This window comes from Brassica napus, chromosome C4 (assembly GCF_020379485.1).
Source record: "Brassica napus cultivar Da-Ae chromosome C4, Da-Ae, whole genome shotgun sequence".
Classification (NCBI taxonomy): Eukaryota; Viridiplantae; Streptophyta; class Magnoliopsida; order Brassicales; family Brassicaceae; genus Brassica; species Brassica napus.
Window position 1 is genome coordinate 43,009,809 of NC_063447.1, and position 16,847 is coordinate 43,026,655.

The 16,847-nt window shown below is 38.1% G+C and overlaps 2 protein-coding genes and 1 long non-coding RNA gene across 10 annotated transcripts; 2 read left to right on the top strand and 1 right to left on the bottom strand.

The window, feature by feature from the left end:
• Positions 1–2,567: 2,567 nt before the first annotated feature.
• LOC106442922 lies at positions 2,568–5,343 on the top strand. Its single transcript, XM_013884543.1, has 2 exons — positions 2,568–4,719; positions 4,772–5,343. Exons 1-2 carry the CDS (start codon positions 2,568–2,570, stop codon positions 5,341–5,343), a joined length of 2,724 nt encoding a protein of 907 aa, XP_013739997.1.
• A 2,525-nt stretch (positions 5,344–7,868) lies between these two features.
• Positions 7,869–10,431, top strand: LOC106441227 (probable serine/threonine-protein kinase PBL7). Its single transcript, XM_013883053.3, has 6 exons — positions 7,869–8,721; positions 8,794–9,051; positions 9,144–9,316; positions 9,400–9,479; positions 9,561–9,708; positions 9,801–10,431. The coding sequence occupies exons 1-6, from the start codon at positions 8,133–8,135 to the stop codon at positions 10,158–10,160; spliced, it is 1,608 nt and encodes a 535-aa protein (XP_013738507.1). The 5' UTR covers positions 7,869–8,132; the 3' UTR covers positions 10,161–10,431.
• Positions 10,432–13,548: 3,117 nt separating this feature from the next.
• On the bottom strand, positions 13,549–16,410 carry LOC106436454. 8 transcript variants are annotated; one of them, XR_002662874.2, is made up of 7 exons: positions 16,105–16,405; positions 15,917–16,010; positions 15,395–15,802; positions 14,676–15,304; positions 14,524–14,574; positions 13,867–14,453; positions 13,549–13,764 (listed from the first exon to the last, which is right to left on the bottom strand). It is a non-coding gene; the product is annotated as an uncharacterized LOC106436454 (long non-coding RNA). The 8 variants fall into 8 exon arrangements; XR_007322500.1 differs by having other exon boundaries at positions 14,676–14,835; positions 14,930–15,802; XR_002662870.2 differs by having other exon boundaries at positions 14,676–14,840; positions 14,930–15,802; positions 16,105–16,403.
• Positions 16,411–16,847: the final 437 nt, after the last annotated feature.

The following is a 16,847-nucleotide window of genomic DNA, read 5'->3' on the forward strand; positions in this document are numbered from 1 at the left end:
AGCTTGCCCTCTGGCGAAACAAAGCAAGTAGAGCTTGAGTATGAGAAGCTCGATAAACACTGCTTTTCGTACCGCTCTCTCTCGCATGAAGCCAAAGATTGCCCAACAAGGACCACCAGTCGAAATACCTCAGACCAGGAGCTGGGAATCTCTCAAAGACGTACCCTGGAGCGCATTGAGGAAAACAGAAGGAGAGCTGATACTCGCAAACTCTCCAGATTCTCCCCTTATGATGACACCAGGGGCCATAGGAGATCTGAAACTCAACCTTATGGGGCCCAAAGTCAATATGGTAACCCTAAGGAACGCCATTACCATGACAATGGGAGACGTGAAAACCCCCCAAACAGAGGATACTCAGATAGATCATTTTCGACTTCGAAAAACAGGGAAAGGGACAGAGACATAGCTCACTCCCGACAACACAGTGATAAGCTCTCTCCCATTAAGGAAAGCTCCAACGTCTCACTCCGTTCCCGAGGAATACGACCCGCTAACCCCTCTACTAGGAACGTATGGCGACCAATATCGGGAGAGCGTGGAAATGAAAATCACTCAACCTCTATTCATTCCCAAGTGTCTCACATGCCTACTCCACCACCAAATCCAGAGAGAGAAAACATGTCATCTCCCTCGCTTGCTAAACAAGTTACGCCCCAACACTCAGGAGATCAGTCTACAACCCCTGTTGCTAGACGTTCTGCTCTGGAGCGGTTATCAGGAGGCGAAGTTAATACAGATTCGGGCGAGCGTCCCTCTGTACTGGAACGTCTCTCCATGCCCACTTCTAGGGTTCCCCTACTCCACAATGGAGTTGCTAATTCAGACTCGGGAAGGCTGCAGGAGGTAGATATCCATTACCTCGAGGAAGTGGCACCATATCAGACTCCAGAGAATCTATCACGGCCTTCTAGCTCAAAGGCTCCGCCGGTGATGCCCCCCTTTGACGCGGGAATGTTAGAGCGCTCCCCAATCAGAACTTTAAGCAAAGATAGAGCTCATGTCTCCCTACGACTGGGCCCCCTTCCAGCCTCCCCAAGCTCTGAGTCCCCACCCCCTCCGCTACCACTCTCGAAAGCTGCGGGGAAGAAGAAGGTCACAAAGCCCCCACCAAAAAAGAGGGTATTGCGTAGCAGCCCAGCTCAAGGCATTAATCACAACAAATGCAGAGTTACCAAAACCCAGAACTCGCCTAGGCGAAAACTACTACCTGATCTTAAAGCAAAAGGTAAAGCAAAGGCTTCTGGACAACCATCTGCGGTACTGATCCCGGCGATTACAAGAAAGAAGGCGGATTTTTGGACCGCCCCAGGCTCTCTTCCTTAGCAAGTATGAGCTGGAACTGCCAGGGGATAAGGAGCCCTCTGACAGTTCGCAGATTACGGGAAATCCGCTCGAAGCTTTCCCCTGACATCATGTTCCTTATGGAGACCAAGAATCAAGACGAAGCGGTCCTCAACTCATATAGAGGAACTGAATATTCCCTACACTTCACAGTTCCCCCCGAAGGCCTTAGTGGTGGACTCGCTCTGTCATGGAAACCAAGTGTTCAACTAGATGTGTTGTATTCAACTCCAAATATTATTGATACTTGTATCACCAGCCATAATAAGACTTTCTTTGTTTCCTACGTTTATGGTGCACCTCGTAAAGAGGATCGAGCAAACTTATGGAACAAGTTAGCAGAGATAGGGGATCAAAGACAAGATGCTTGGCTGATCACAGGAGATTTCAATGATCTCCTAAACAACTCTGAGAAACTTGGAGGCCCTCTCCGATGGGAAGGTTCCTTCCTCGCCTTTCGGAGCTTTGTTGCCCAGTATGGGATATGGGATCTTCAACATTCCGGCAACTCTCTCTCGTGGAGAGGTACCCGTTACAGTCACTTCATTCAGTCAAGACTCGATCGAGCAATGGCTAACTTGGAATGGAGTGAAATGTTCCCTATGGGCAGATGTGAATACCATCGTTTTGAAGGCTCCGACCATAGGCCGGTTGTTACCTTGTTCGACAGTAACCTGCTGAAGAAGAAAGGTGGTGTGTTTCGCTTTGATAGAAGACTCCGAGACAAGCCTGAAATCAGAGCCCTGGTGGAGGAGACATGGAAGGAGAGACCATCGGGCTCTGTGATGACCAAAATCAGCAGAGTTCGATCAAATATTGTGGCGTGGACCAAGCTCCAAAACCAGAACAATAAGCCCTCATCCTCTCCACTCAAACACAGCTGGAACTGGCGCTTTCTGATCCCTTTCCAAATCAGGAGCTCATCTTATCTCTACAAGAAACTCTCCACAAAGCCTATCTAGAGGAAGTTTTGGCGACAGCGAAGCCGCATCCAATGGCTCAATAGCGGTGATAGAAACTCAAGCTTCTTCCATGCAGTCACTCGTAGCCAGCGAGTACAAAACAAGTTTTCGGTTATAGAAGATGAGGATGGTACTGCCTTCTTTGAGGAGACTCAGATTGTCCATACCATCTCCAAATACTATCAAGACATCTTCTCCTCTAAGTCCACCGGTGACCTGAATGTGGTTCAGGAGGCTCTCGCACCTAAGGTGACCACGGAAATGAACCGGACCCTCACAGCCCTCCCAACTGATGCTGAAATTAAAGCTGCGGTCTTCTCAATCAGTGTGGATAAAGCTCCGGGTCCGGATGGTTTTTCCGCGGGCTTCTACCAATCTTTTTGGGATATTATTGGCCCCGACGTGACCCATGATATACGGTCCTTCTTTTCCTCGGGCGAGCTTCACCGTCAACAAAACGAGACACACGTCCGTCTGATCCCGAAGATCCCAGGGCCAAAACGTGTAGCAGACTATAGGCCAATTGCCTTGTGCACTACCCACTACAAGATTATCGCTAAGATCCTCACCAAACGGATCCAGCCTCTCCTCTCTCAGCTCATCTCGGTTCACCAGTCGGCCTTTGTTCCCGGAAGAGCTATCTCTGATAATGTCCTTATCACTCATGAGATCCTCCATTTCCTAAGAACATCGGCAGCTCGACAACGATGCACGATGGCAGTCAAGACCGACATGAGCAAGGCTTATGACCGGATCGAGTGGGACTTTATCCGAGAGGTTCTGGAGAGGTTTGGATTCGATAGTGTGTGGGTCTCTTGGATAATGGAGTGTGTCTCCTCGGTCTCTTATACCTTCCTCATCAACGGTGCACCACAGGGAGGGGTTCTACCATCACGAGGCCTCCGACAAGGAGATCCACTGTCGCCGTATCTCTTTATTCTCTGCACAGAAGTCTTATCCGGACTTTGCAACCAAGCGCGGGATCGAGGAACTTTAGCGGGCATCAAAGTTGCTCGTGGCTGCCCGGCAATTAATCATCTGTTGTTTGCCGACGACACGATGTTTTTCTGCAGATCGGATAGAGCTAGCTGCAAGGAGTTGACATCTATCCTCCACCGCTACGAGATGGCCTCCGACCAATGCATCAACCGTGCCAAGTCTGCTATCACCTTCTCATCAAAAACACTCCCGGCGACCAAAGAAAACGTGAAGACAGCGTTAGGCATTGCAAAAGAAGGTGGTATTGGGAAGTATCTTGGATTACCGGAGCATTTTGGTAGGAAGAAACGAGATATTTTCTCATCGATAGTGGACAGGATCCGGCAAAAATCCCATAGCTGGAGCTCTAAGCTACTGTCGGGTGCCGGGAAAATGGTCTTACTAAAGACGGTACTAGCTGTGATGCCCTCGTATGCTATGTCTTGCTTCAAGCTCCCGGTGTCCTTATGCAAACAAATTCAATCCGTCTTAACGCGGTTCTGGTGGGATCAAACGCCTGAGGTAAAACGCATGTGTTGGGTCCCTTGGGAGAAACTGACTCTCCCAAAGTCTGCGGGCGGACTTGGTTTCCGTGACATAGAACGTTTCAATGACGCTCTGTTGGCTAAGCTGACTTGGAGACTTCTGAAACATCCTGACTCCCTGCTGGGCCAGACTCTCTTGGGCAAGTATTGCCACCATAACAACCTCCTCTCTTGCTCCTCGACTGGTGCAATGTCACATGGTTGGAGGGGGCTCTTAGCGGGTAGAGAAGTCCTGAAGATGGGTCTAGGATGGGTAGTGGGGACGGGTAAGGACATCAATATCTGGAACGAAAACTGGCTGTCAACTGGCGAAACCCTGAGACCTTTCGGCCCTCCAAACCTCAATGAGCAAAATCTCACTGTCCAAGATCTCCTCCACCCGACAAAGGGAGACTGGAATGTGACTGCTATACGAGCCCATCTACCTCAGTATGAGGATACGATCAGACTTCTACAACCTAGCACCTTTAACATGAATGATGTCTTGGTTTGGTTGCCGGTGAAGTCTGGTGAGTATACCACGAAATCTGGTTATGCTCTGACAAAATTGCAAAACACTTGTCATGGAACAGAGCTTGTGCAGTCCAACTATAATTGGAGATCATGCGTTTGGAATATTGAGACCACCCCCAAGCTCTGTCTCTTTATGTGGAGGCTTTCGAACAAGGCGCTCTCGATTGGGGACGCTTTGGCACGACAGGGCATTAATATCAACACGGAATGTAAACGGTGCGGTAAACGAGAGACCGAGCTTCATGCCTTCTTCCAATGCCCTTTCGCTGCAAAGGTTTGGGATCTTATACCGGCTCTCCACAAACCGTCTACTGCAACTGCAACGATCCATCAGCTTCTCGAGGGCAGCAAAAAGATAATCAATCTTCCCCCTTCAGGTATTTATCAGCCTCTACATCCATGGATCTTATGGAACCTATGGACTAGCAGGAACCAACTTCTCTTTGAAGATAAAAAATACTCTGAAGGGGAGGTTATCAATAAAGCGATCAGGGACGCAAGAGAATGGAGCCAAGCACAAAACCTTTCCTCGCCAAAAGCCCCACGCTGTCCTCCCCCCCCAACAAACTAATATGACCAGCCCCTCGACTCTGATCTTCACCGATGGAGCTTGGGATGCAAAATCGAAGTATGGTGGCATGGGATGGATCTTTAAAGACTTGGGGGGATCGACCTTAGCGCAAGGTTCTGATGCAAGAAGCTTTGTCAGCTCGGCATTAATGGCTGAAGCTCTAGCTTTGAAGGCAGCAATCTCGTCGGCAATTCACTTGGGCTTCCTCAACTTGAGGTGCCTCTCAGACTCTCGTAATCTCATTTCCTTGCTCACCACGGATTCATCCGTAATCGAGCTCCAAGGGATCCTCCACGACATTCGCGTGTTGAGTAGTTCCCTTCTATCTATCTCTTTTGTTTTTACGCCTCGCTTGGCTAATGTATGTGCGGATGGCTTAGCCAAAACAGCTCTACGTTTGCTTGTAAGCTCTCCTCCTGTTATGGAGTAACTATCTCTTTAAATTAAGTAACGCAAGTTCGTTTGATCAAAAAAAAAAATATTAATATATACTATGTTATTTCGTTTGTTACTATTCTATTTTGATAATGCTTCATATTATGTACTATGTGAAAATTTGATATTTGGTGTAGGGTTTATATTTCTTTTTAGGGTTTAGTGATTAGGGTCTTGGGTTTTTTTTAGGGTTTAGTGATTAGTGTTTGGATTTAGTTTATTGAAGGTTTGGGTTAACTTTAGGGTAATCATTACTTTCTTTCCTATTTGGTTTGTTACTACTCTATTTTGATAATGATTCATATTATGTATTATGTGCAGATTTGATATTTGTGTTAAGGTTTATATTTCTTTTTGGGGTTTAGTGATTAGTGTTTTGGGTTTATATTTCCTTTTAAAGTTTAGTGACTAGTATTACTATTTCATTTGTTACTATGTACTCTGCTATTTCATTTGTTACTACTCTATTTTGACAATATTTCATATTGTGCACTATGTACAGATTTAATATTTAGATTAAAGTTTATATTTCTTTTTAGGATTTAGTGATTAGTGTTTTGGATTTAGTTTATGAAAGATTTGGGTAGACGTTTTGGTAAATATTACCTCCACTATTATTAAATTATTTTATAATTTCATTAATATGAACTATACTATTTAGAATGTTCTATTCTATTTACTGTTTATCTTTTTCTATAACATTATCTCTTTTTCCAATCATCGCAATCATAACATAACTTCTTTTGGATTTGACGAGCTCTGTTTCATCCTTATTACTTCTACTGTAGCCACCATGTTTGTAATCACCACCACCGCCAGCGGCGCGATAGCCACTATTGTCGCAATAACCATCAACGTCGTTTCATTCTAAGATAAATTGGGATGATTGGAGGAAGAAATAATTTTACTGGCAACCTGTTCAAAAAAGAACGAAACCGGGAAAATAGTGCCTAAATGCTATGAAATCTAATAACGTCAAAATCAACGCCATATTCTTAATTTGTTACCGAAATATGGCTGGTTGGAAAATAAACCCTTATTGTAATGATTATTTGTTTCAAATATAAATCAAGTACAAGTAGCAAAGCAAATCACTTGAATAATATAAACTAAATAGCAAGTATCTGGAAATTAAGTATTTGCCTCATGTTATCCCTGGATGATATATATTTTACATTTTTATATATAAAAATTGTGTTAAAAAGAGATTTTAATAATTTACTAAAAATATAACTAGATTTTAAATTTTGACCTAAGAATTCAAACTGTGCACTATTTTACTTTACTTTTAAGTAATATGACCCCAGGGAGGAATAATTAAAGGTTGAATGGTTAAAATGAGAGAAGTTGTATTGCATGAACCCCTGACAATTATCTAGAGTAGGTAAGATTAACATGATTTGCACACATTATTGACAGTGCATCATTCTGAAACCATACAGCCACTACAGTCTGATCCCTAGCCCCGAGAAAATTTAGCAATGACACATTTCATTTAGGTGGCATAACACCCCCAACACTTATGATTTTCTCATCATTCACTAAAAAGAATAAGTTTAACCCATGCCCATACCTCTTGCAATTAACAATCACACAATAAATTACTACTGAATGACAAGCCAAAAAGAATAGAAGAGCATCTCATGTACTTTGTCAAGGAGGCCCTGTATCTCCACTTCTCTTTATTATTCTAACAAAAGCACTGATATCATAAATTAGAAGGGCATATGTATATGTAGAAGGAAGACTCTCAGGGATAAATATATCTCAAGTGGGCCCAAATTCTGTTGCAAAGTGTGCCCAAACAAAGTTTTGTATGGAAAGCTCTCCAATTATGTTGCAAAGCTTGGCTAAACACGAAGTTCTTTAATCATGGCGATCAAATCCTTGTAATATGTCCCAAAAGTCTGGCATATCGAATTCTGAAGCATATTCTCTATCACCCATCGTATGTTTCTACTTCTGAATGTAAGGTAGACTCTCGTCGTAGGTAATTTTGTGTCTCCATAAGTTGAAGCATTCCTAAGCTGTCCATCCACAGCCGCTAAACTATGTTGTGGATGTCCAAAATCCATTTATCATACATATATTACCCAAACTTAAGATTTGGGGTTCATGCATAGTATGCTCTTGTGGAATATGTGACACCATTTTGTTTGCATCGAACCATTACTCTCTGAATAACTACTGAGAATAATTAGTTTTTATTAAAATTGAGAATATCACGAAATTTATATAATGAAGTTTCACTATATGTTTATTTATATTGATAGCAACACTTGTTGTTTTTTTTTGACATAATGTTTTTTAAATGTCACTCCCCTTCTTCATTATCCACAGAACCATAACCTTGTGGGCTCAGCTTTTGTCCCCCTTTGAGTATTAGTAAACAACTTTACCCATATGACCTAATCTTTAAAATATTACATTGTTATTCTATACATTTAATACTCACTCATTGATTTGTTTTGTAACGCTCCCAATTATTTTAAACTCAATTATTTAAAAATCCTCTAATCATGCCTAATAATTTCCCCCTCCCCTGTTTTTTCTTGCTCTAGATCACAACTACAACTTAACGGTATAGGGAAAAGAAAATGATTCCACCTTCCACCACTAATCATATATTAATTTAATCTTGCTCCGACTTATAAACCTAAACATTGCTAAGAAAAACAAAATTGGAGAGAAAAATATATATTCTCTTTCTCTTCCATCAAGCAAAGCTTCCCAGAATCAAACTCTTTTCTGGGTAAATTGTGCTCTTTTCTTAAGGAAAAAAGAATGGGAACGTCTGTTCATCCACGAAACCCAGAAACAAATCTTCAGGGCAGTTCCTTAAATGCTCCCATTCTCACTTCTTCATCTTCTCAAGATCTCGCCAATGAGAAAGGACTGAAGACCCGTTTGAAAAAGATGATCTTTGATCTGGGTCTCGCTTGTTTCCTTCCTCCTCCAGCCGGACCAAGCTCAATAGAAAACTCCGGCAACAACAGTGGAAGCGGCGGAGATAACAACAAGGCGTGGCTTTTGGCGGAGACAGCTCCGGAGAATATAAACCATGACCCTCACTCTGTTCATTCTTCGTTTAGATTCAGCCTCTGCTCACAAACTGAGCTTGAGAAGATGAAAGGAGGAGAAGCGCCTTCGCTGTCTGCTTCGTCTTCTTGTCGGAATTTATCAGTCTCCGGTGGCTCCGCGACGGTTCTGATGGTGAATCTGGAGAATGGAGTAAAGGAAACTGGGAAATCTACAGACGAATTGACGTGGACAAGAGCTCGATCGCTGGAGAAGAGTATCTCTCCGGTAGCTAACACTTTGGTTCGGTTCAGCTACGGCGAAATCGTCGCCGCCACTCGTAATTTCTCCAAAGGTACGTTCTTGAGTTTTAGTTCCATGGAATTTTTTTGGAGAAAGGTGTTTGACTTTTTGAATTTTTTTTTAGGGAGAGTGTTGGGAAGAGGAGCTTGTAGCTATGTGTTCAGGGGTAAAATCGGAATTTGGAAAACGGCTTTAGCGATCAAAAGGCTTGATAAAGAAGACAAAGAGTCTCCAAAATCTTTTTGTAGAGAGTTGATGATTGCAAGCTCTCTTCATAGCTCAAACATTGTGCCTCTTCTTGGTTTCTGTATAGATCCTGAAGAGGGTTTATTCTTGGTTTACAAGTACGTCTCAGGTGGTAGCCTTGAACACTATTTACACTGTAAGAGAAAAGTTTTACCATCTCCTTTGCTGCTTTATAGATCAAAGCTAATCTTAAAGACTGACGCTAGTTTTTCGTTTTTTTTTAAATAGATAAGAAGAAGAAGAAAGGCATGAAAGCCGCTTTGCCTTGGTCAGCAAGGTACAAGGTAGCACTAGGGATCGCTGATGCGATTGCTTATTTGCATAATGGAACAGAGCAGTGTGTTGTTCATAGAGATATCAAACCCTCCAATATACTCCTTTCCTCAAAGAAGATACCAAAGGTAAAGACAGTCTTTCTTTAGGGAATGAATGATCTATTAGATTATTGAAATAATAATTGTTTCGTGCGGATTTTTCGTTACAGTTGTGTGACTTCGGGTTAGCTACTTGGACCGCTGCACCTTCTGTTCCTTTCCTTTGCAAGACCGTGAAAGGCACATTCGGGTATAGATCGAAACCTACGATGCACGAGTTTTGTTCTTTCTCATTTATAGCCACTTCTTAATGATCTAATCCGCTATGCAGATATCTAGCTCCAGAGTATTTCCAACATGGTAAGATATCTGACAAGACCGATGTTTACGCCTTTGGTGTTGTGTTGCTTGAGCTGTTAACCGGTAGAAAACCAATCGAACCAAGAAGATCATCTGGTGAAGGAAATTTAGTTGTTTGGGTATGTCACACCATTTCTTTATCACACTAATAATATTGTCCTGAAACTTTGATTGGAAAAAGACTTTGATTATTTTATTTTTTTGTATATAGGCGAAACCGTTGTTGGATAGAGGGATTGAAGCTGTAGAAGAGCTACTTGATCCGAGATTGAGATGTACAAGAAAAAACTCGGTTTACATGGAGCGGATGATCCGTGCTGCAGCGGCATGTGTGATCAATGAAGAGTCTCGAAGGCCTGGTATGGAAGAGATAGTCACAATCTTGAGAGGTGGAGAAGGAGGACTAGAGACGAGAACATACTCAAGCAGGAAAACTAATACGAGTCTTTCGAGTATGATTGACACTTACACACAGTTGCAACAGACCAAATCCGAGATGAAATGTCATCTTGATCTGGCGATGCTTGGAGTAACTGATTTGGAAGACGATGGTCATTTATATGAACGGTAAAAAAATTTGAAAGGAATTAATAAAAAGTGTGTAAATAGGTAATTAATGGACTGTTTGGAAGTTTGGAACTAATCAGTGAATTTGCCATGCATTTCGTTTTTTTTTTTTTGGTTTCCACTGGAGAAAACCGGTTTAGTCTTTTTATTTTCCGGTTTGGTTGGTGAGAGAATGTCATATTCTTTTTGTTTTGGGAAATGTATTGAAAAAGAGTGTTGAAATTGTTGTTTATTTGATATCTAAAGGAAAAATGTGTTGTGATGGTTGACTTTTTTTTTACTCGTGTACGTTTGTATCTTAGCTATATTGTTAAGCTATCTTCCAACAATAAAGTTTTTAGTAAATACTAGATTCTTTTTCCTATGTATTTTAAATTACTATAATTATATAATATTTCAATTATTTTTAATTTATTTTATATTTAATTTATTTTTTTTCTTTTTTCATGTCTCATTTTCTCAATATTAACTTAATAAGTTATTATTTCCTTAAGTTTCTGGATGTTCCTTTTTTTATATTTTCGTAAAAAATTTCAATAATTTTATTGATGTTTATTTTTAATATTTTTACATAATTTAGAACTAATAAAGTAGAAAATGTCTACAACATTAAAGCAGATAAAGATAGTTTAGATTTTTTTTATTGTTGTGTGGTTAAATTTAAGTTTGGTATTTTATATTCTTGTATAATTTTAATAATGCTTCAAAATGGTTTGATTTGTATTAGTTTGTTCTTCTAAAGCTGCAAATAACATCAATAGTGGTGTTATAGCAAATTTTTGTTTCAAATATTGAAACGAGTAATAATTTTCACATATTTTCATGGTAAATTGCATTTTAAATTTAATCATATTTTTCATATGTAAATTATTGCATTAAATTGGGGTGATTGTGTTTGTTTGACCAGTTAAAATTAATATTTTCATTGTTTCGTGCATAGTTTATTTATATAAAATGGGGAATTTATTTTTTTAAATGTCTCTACTGTTACAGAGTTTGTTTATTGTAAAATATGTTATATTATGTGAAACGAAGAAATAATAATACTTATCACTACAAAATGAGTTTATTTTCTATTATATTTTGTAAATTTAATAATATTACTTGTATATATAACTTCCAACATAGTTTAAAATGATCAAAATTTCATCATAAGTAAATGCATCGGAACAATTCAAAGTATTACTATAGGTTTATGAATTTTCTTTGAAGTCGATTCTTGAATAGTAGTTTTAGACTGAGACTATTTTAACTCGTTTTAATATTAAGTTTAATAAAAGATAATAATTTATAACATACAACGAACAAAAACATAATTTATATAATAATGTTCAATATTTTTAAACATAGATAAATTATGTATATGTTCAAGAAACTAAAAACCCTATGCCACTTCTTAAATTTTACATATGTTTTGAAATACAACAGCCGATCTGTTTTTTTTTTCTATTCAATTTTTTTTTATGAAACACTTTCCTTCTTCAATTAGTATAATCCAAATATAGTAATAAATAGCATTATGGAGGATAGCGTCCATATCATTCTTCCGACTGGTTTTATGTTTGGTTGCCTTGCTTACAACTTTTTGCTTTTGTTTAGTCTGCTCTCACAAACCTTTACCGTTATCACATTCAGTGTGTATAATTGAATGTATGAATGAAGTTTAAGAATCAAATCATTAAACATAACTAGATCGTTTTCCGCGCTACGCGCAGATAATTTGTTTTTTAAATATTACAATGAGTTTCGTAGTGTGAATATTAAATATTGCAGAATTATCATATGTATATAAACTATGTATTATGTAAGATATAATATATGAAAGAAGACATGGTCTGTGTTTTTTGTTTGAATGTTGCATATAGATTTTAACATTTTTCTAGTAAATTATTTTAATTAGTTTGCAAAAATTCAAAACTTGAGTTTAGAATAAAAACAGTCTGGATTATGTTGGAAGTTGCTCTTAGATGTTTTTCCTCGATTGTTATCTTCTGAACTAAGGTGTAGCTTAACTCATGTATTGAACCTCATTCTCTTTTTTTTCTTTGAAGTCGTTGACGATTTTTATTGTCTTGTTAAAGTAAAAATGTGTGTGCCTATCATGAGAAAAGAATTATCTTTCTTGTTAATAAGGTTTTTAATCAGTATGTTTAGACATTCAAGTGTGTATTTGTTTTTACCTTTATATATTGTGGGATAGTGTTTGCCACCACAACAACTTTATATTTTCGATTATTTATGCTTTACAGCTCCCTCGATAGAAATGCTTGGTTGTTCCGTAATGTATACATTTTTAATATTTAAGAGTTATATATATATATATATATATATATATATATATATAATTAGATAATTATTTTAAAGTAGATGGCATGCCTCTCCATTCATTTTTTCACAAAAATAAAGGTATTTAATTTAAACTAATTAAATATTTTATATTTAAATATATAATGTATGTTGACTATATAAATTAAATTAAATTATATGATGAAGTTATAAATATTGAAATTCAAGATTGATTGTTAATATAAGAAGTAAATTTGGAATAGTAAGTACTAAGCTATATATATATATATATATATATAAAGTTAACTAAACGTAGTTATGATTCAACTATTCTTTTATATTTGGAATATTTTGAAGCTTATCCATCTTTTTCTTTTTAATTTCTACACAACTATTTCTTTGGACAATTTACACATTTTCTCTCTATATGATATATTATAATTAAAACCAAAATATTATTATTATTTTGACTAAAGGCTTTCAAATTAAAACATAAACAAATGATTATATGAAAAGACGATAGTAAAGTTTGCATACATATATACTATAATTGTTAACTGGAAAAATATGATATACACCAAAAGTTTATTTCTCGAGCATAAACCCAAATCTTTTTAAAATTCAAAATATGTATTTTTCTTGTTTTCTTTCTTTCTTTATTTGCATCATGAAACAAATGAGTAAGTGTTTATTTTTTTATCAATGCAATTATTCTTTTGAGAAGTTTATAATTAAAAACTTATCATTTTTTGTTCTGATTTTAAAAATGTTAGATGTAATGATTATTCTTCAGTACTGCTTTAAGATGTATAATCTTAAAGCTTGTTGATAAATCAAAATGGAACTGTTACAAATGTTGAAAGCAAACTCCATTTTCACATTTTTAATGATGTTCTAATATCTTTGCAAGCGAAGCCATGATTTATCATCGATAATTTTTGTTGCGAGATTGAAAACGCCGGTAAAAGAAGCTTTGAAAACGCCAATAAAAGAGGCTTTGTATTCGTTGTGATTGTGACTAATCTTCTCATGTCTACTGATTCTTGTAATATTTGAATGGTTTTTGGTAGAAGATAGAGGAAAATTATTTATAAGCAACCAAAACCTGATGTAGAGTATCTCTTAATATATTAAAAGTTAACTCCATTACAACTAAGAATAATAGTGTGTCGTATGGTTTTCTAAAATCAGAGGATTCTTTTTCTTAATTTGGTTCTTTTTCTGTTGCATTATCTTCCAACCTCCCCACCCTTACAATGTCTACCACCAGAACTATTCCCTCTGTTGAGAAACCGGGTACAATACAACAGCCTCAGGAAGCTCTACATAATGTGTTTATATCAAAAAAAAAAGAGTCTCAAATAGGAATCAAAGAAATTAATTTGCATAGTCAGTCTTGGAAAACATAGACTCATTTTACTTACATAAGCCGAAGCCTGGCTAAGTTTTCAAAGATCATATTGATGTTCAAGAATTCCAGCTCTGGCCTACTCTATTCTTCTACAAATTCAAGAAAAGCACAAAAAAAAATAGCAGTAAAAAGAGAAACAAAACACATGGAAACGCAAGAATTTTAAGATCATAAATTGGGTCTTAGAACATAGTAAAAGGCCTTTGATTATATGTGGCAGTGGCGCCATTGTGCTTCATATTTAAAAATATTTAGAAGAAGTAATCTTCAATCTTTTCAAGTTGATTCAGGTCAAACAGTAACTAAAGCATCCATCATAGCAGCCATCTTAAGGGAAGTATTGATTTTGCAACCAATAAGCATGCAAAAATCATGATAGCAGATAGCTTGAAACACCATGATTCTTTTTGACAATAGCTTGTTTCAAGTATCTCTCAGTTGGTGTGAAAAGGGTTTCGTCTATTATTCAGCAGAGGAATCTACACCTAACATAAGTGTTAGGATTTCGCTACTAAGGCAAATTACGGACAACGAACCTCAGCTCTTGGAGACAATTTCTTCAAGATCAAGTAGAGCATTCTCCCAAACCATTGTCTTAGACTGGAACATATAAACGTTCATCAGGTTTTCAGATGAATGAAACTGGAATGCATGTAACCATAAAAACAACCTTGGTGAATGACTCCCCTTGGTTAAGTAAATAGAAAAGTTTCTTGATGACCTACCAAATTTCATTTGGAAACATCTAGTAAGCTGCCACAGAAAGAAAGAGAGAATAAAAACAACAACAAAGAATACACAATAGTAAGCTTTAGTGTTTACCTGGAGCACCTTGTAGTGTCAAGTATGATTCGCTGCAGTTTCCAGGATGGCCTTCAGTCGCCATGTTCATCTCCCCATTTTTTGGCTGTGAAGATATGATGTCGTTGGAATCTGTAGTTGTTTATCGACAGTAGAATAAGGCCACTGATCACCGTGGCGACTGTTCTATAAGACCGTTGGAAAATACGGATTTAGGTATTTAAATGCATGCCGGTAAAAACAGTTAGTTAGCAAAGAAAGGAATTTAAAAATACCATGTAAATGTGAGGTTGATTAAACCCACCCATTGAAAAAAAAAACAATGTGAGACACATAATCTTCAGAACACCAGTTTAAAAAAAAATAAAAGAGTTTAGAAGAGGCAAGACGTTAGAACACTCACTGAGTTCTATCCAACAAATGAACTCTGAAGGCCATCAAAAGCTGCAGTGAAAATAAATAAAAACAAAGCAATGTATGTACACCATTGAAAATAAACAGCCAAAGTTTCACGGCACATAAACTCGAGGGGATGAATCAGTTTTCTCCGCTTGTTACTCTGTTGAGTCCTCGATAGAATCCAAAATGACAACTTTCATCTTCTTCTTCTTGGTTGGGTCAAAGGGTGCGAGCTAACAGTGAGAAAACAACTAAAACCACAAAATCAGACAAAGCATAAAAAAGACCATAGTCTAACTTGAGCTATGTCGAAATAATTAAGAAATGAAAGAACCTCTTACATAGCAATAACAGAACAAAACTTAAGAACTGGAAGGAAAGTGAAACAGAAACCCCGGCGTCCAATCTATGGGATGAACGATTGATGCACTATTTGCGTCCAATCCACATCCTTTGGAAGATACAGACAAAAACATTTGCAGAGAGCAGGGGCGATTCAGCAGTTGCAGCAAATGTGGTTTCATCTGTGGGACTGTCAGAGGTGGTAGAAAGAGACAACTTCTGTAACAGTTATAGACCAAAAAAAAACGCATCCTGCGTTCGTCCACGACCAGGTGATATACGTAGTTAGGCATGTTGATTTGAGTGGCATATCTACAGCTCAAGTTCAACCTTGGCGGATCCTTTGTCTCAGCCTTAGTTACCTCCTCCTCATTCACCAGCTTAGCAATCTCTGGATTACAATCCAACTTGCAACAATAAGCAAAATAAATATGATCAAGAGTGTCACTGAAGATTCCTTTGGCATCTTTCCATATACAGAGCAAAAAGAGAGAACGAAAACATAGCTCCGAATCACTCACCAGTTCATCTAGTCGTTGAAATTCTGAAGGCTGTAATTAGCTCCTGGTTTGAGTTGAGGCTCGTATCGTGGAGCACGATTAGATGAGATGAAGCCTTGCATCACGGAAGAAAAAAACGAAACTGGTTAAGGAGATTACAGTGGAGACAGATGGAAGGAAACATGAAAAAGTAGCGAGAGGACACATACCGATGAGGGCAACTTGAGACTTCCCGGAAGCATGAGCGGATATCATAGCTGTCGATCAATGTTGTCTTATGGAGGATGTAGACTATGGTTCGAAGTGAACTGATACAAAAGGATTTATATATGTGAAGAAACAAAGGGAGGTGGAAGGATGCATCTAACTCAGATGGGATTGAAGAATGTTATAGAATGAATGGGAGTGGATGATGATTAATATACGAGAAACAGCGATTTGCAGTCAAATTGATTCCGATGAATTGGAAGAGTCGAAGACGACCTTGCTCTTTAACGTTGGGCCAAGTGAAATAGATGAGCAGCCCACAGAAGTTGACCCATTATTAATCTGTTATCGATAGGGTGTGACATGGCAGATTAAAGCTTTTTGATTGGTGATTTTTTTTAATCGATGTGGACACTCTAGGTGATGACCTTTTTTTTTTTTTTTTTTTTTTTGTTCACTGGGTTGCTCTCTGGAACCCCGGAGGAGTCGAACCCGGATGCCTTGGGATCCAGTTCATTCTAGTGTTACCACTAGGCTATTCTGTCCCGGCACTCTAGCTGATGACTATTATCAACTTTTAGTATTGTAAAATTTGGTCATTTTCTTTTGGTTTCTCAAATGTTCATAGCTTTTTCTTCTTTCTTTTTATCTAATTTGGCTGGCATTTTCAGCAAGAAATAGACCTTACAGGCAGTCGTGGATGTAGCAGACAATTTTGGAGGGGGCAAATCACACATTTATAAAA

Bases quoted from the DNA above. Each gene is read 5' to 3' on its own strand.
- LOC106442922 (XM_013884543.1), top strand. From the start codon at position 2,568: ATGAACCGGACCCTCACAGCCCTCCCAACTGATGCTGAAATTAAAGCT. The intron at 4,720-4,771 runs GTATTTATCAGC...ATGGACTAGCAG, and splicing joins AATCAATCTTCCCCCTTCAG to GAACCAACTTCTCTTTGAAG.
- LOC106441227 (XM_013883053.3), top strand. From the start codon at position 8,133: ATGGGAACGTCTGTTCATCCACGAAACCCAGAAACAAATCTTCAGGGC. The intron at 9,052-9,143 runs GTAAGAGAAAAG...TTTTTTAAATAG, and splicing joins CCTTGAACACTATTTACACT to ATAAGAAGAAGAAGAAAGGC. The intron at 9,317-9,399 runs GTAAAGACAGTC...TTTTCGTTACAG, and splicing joins CCTCAAAGAAGATACCAAAG to TTGTGTGACTTCGGGTTAGC.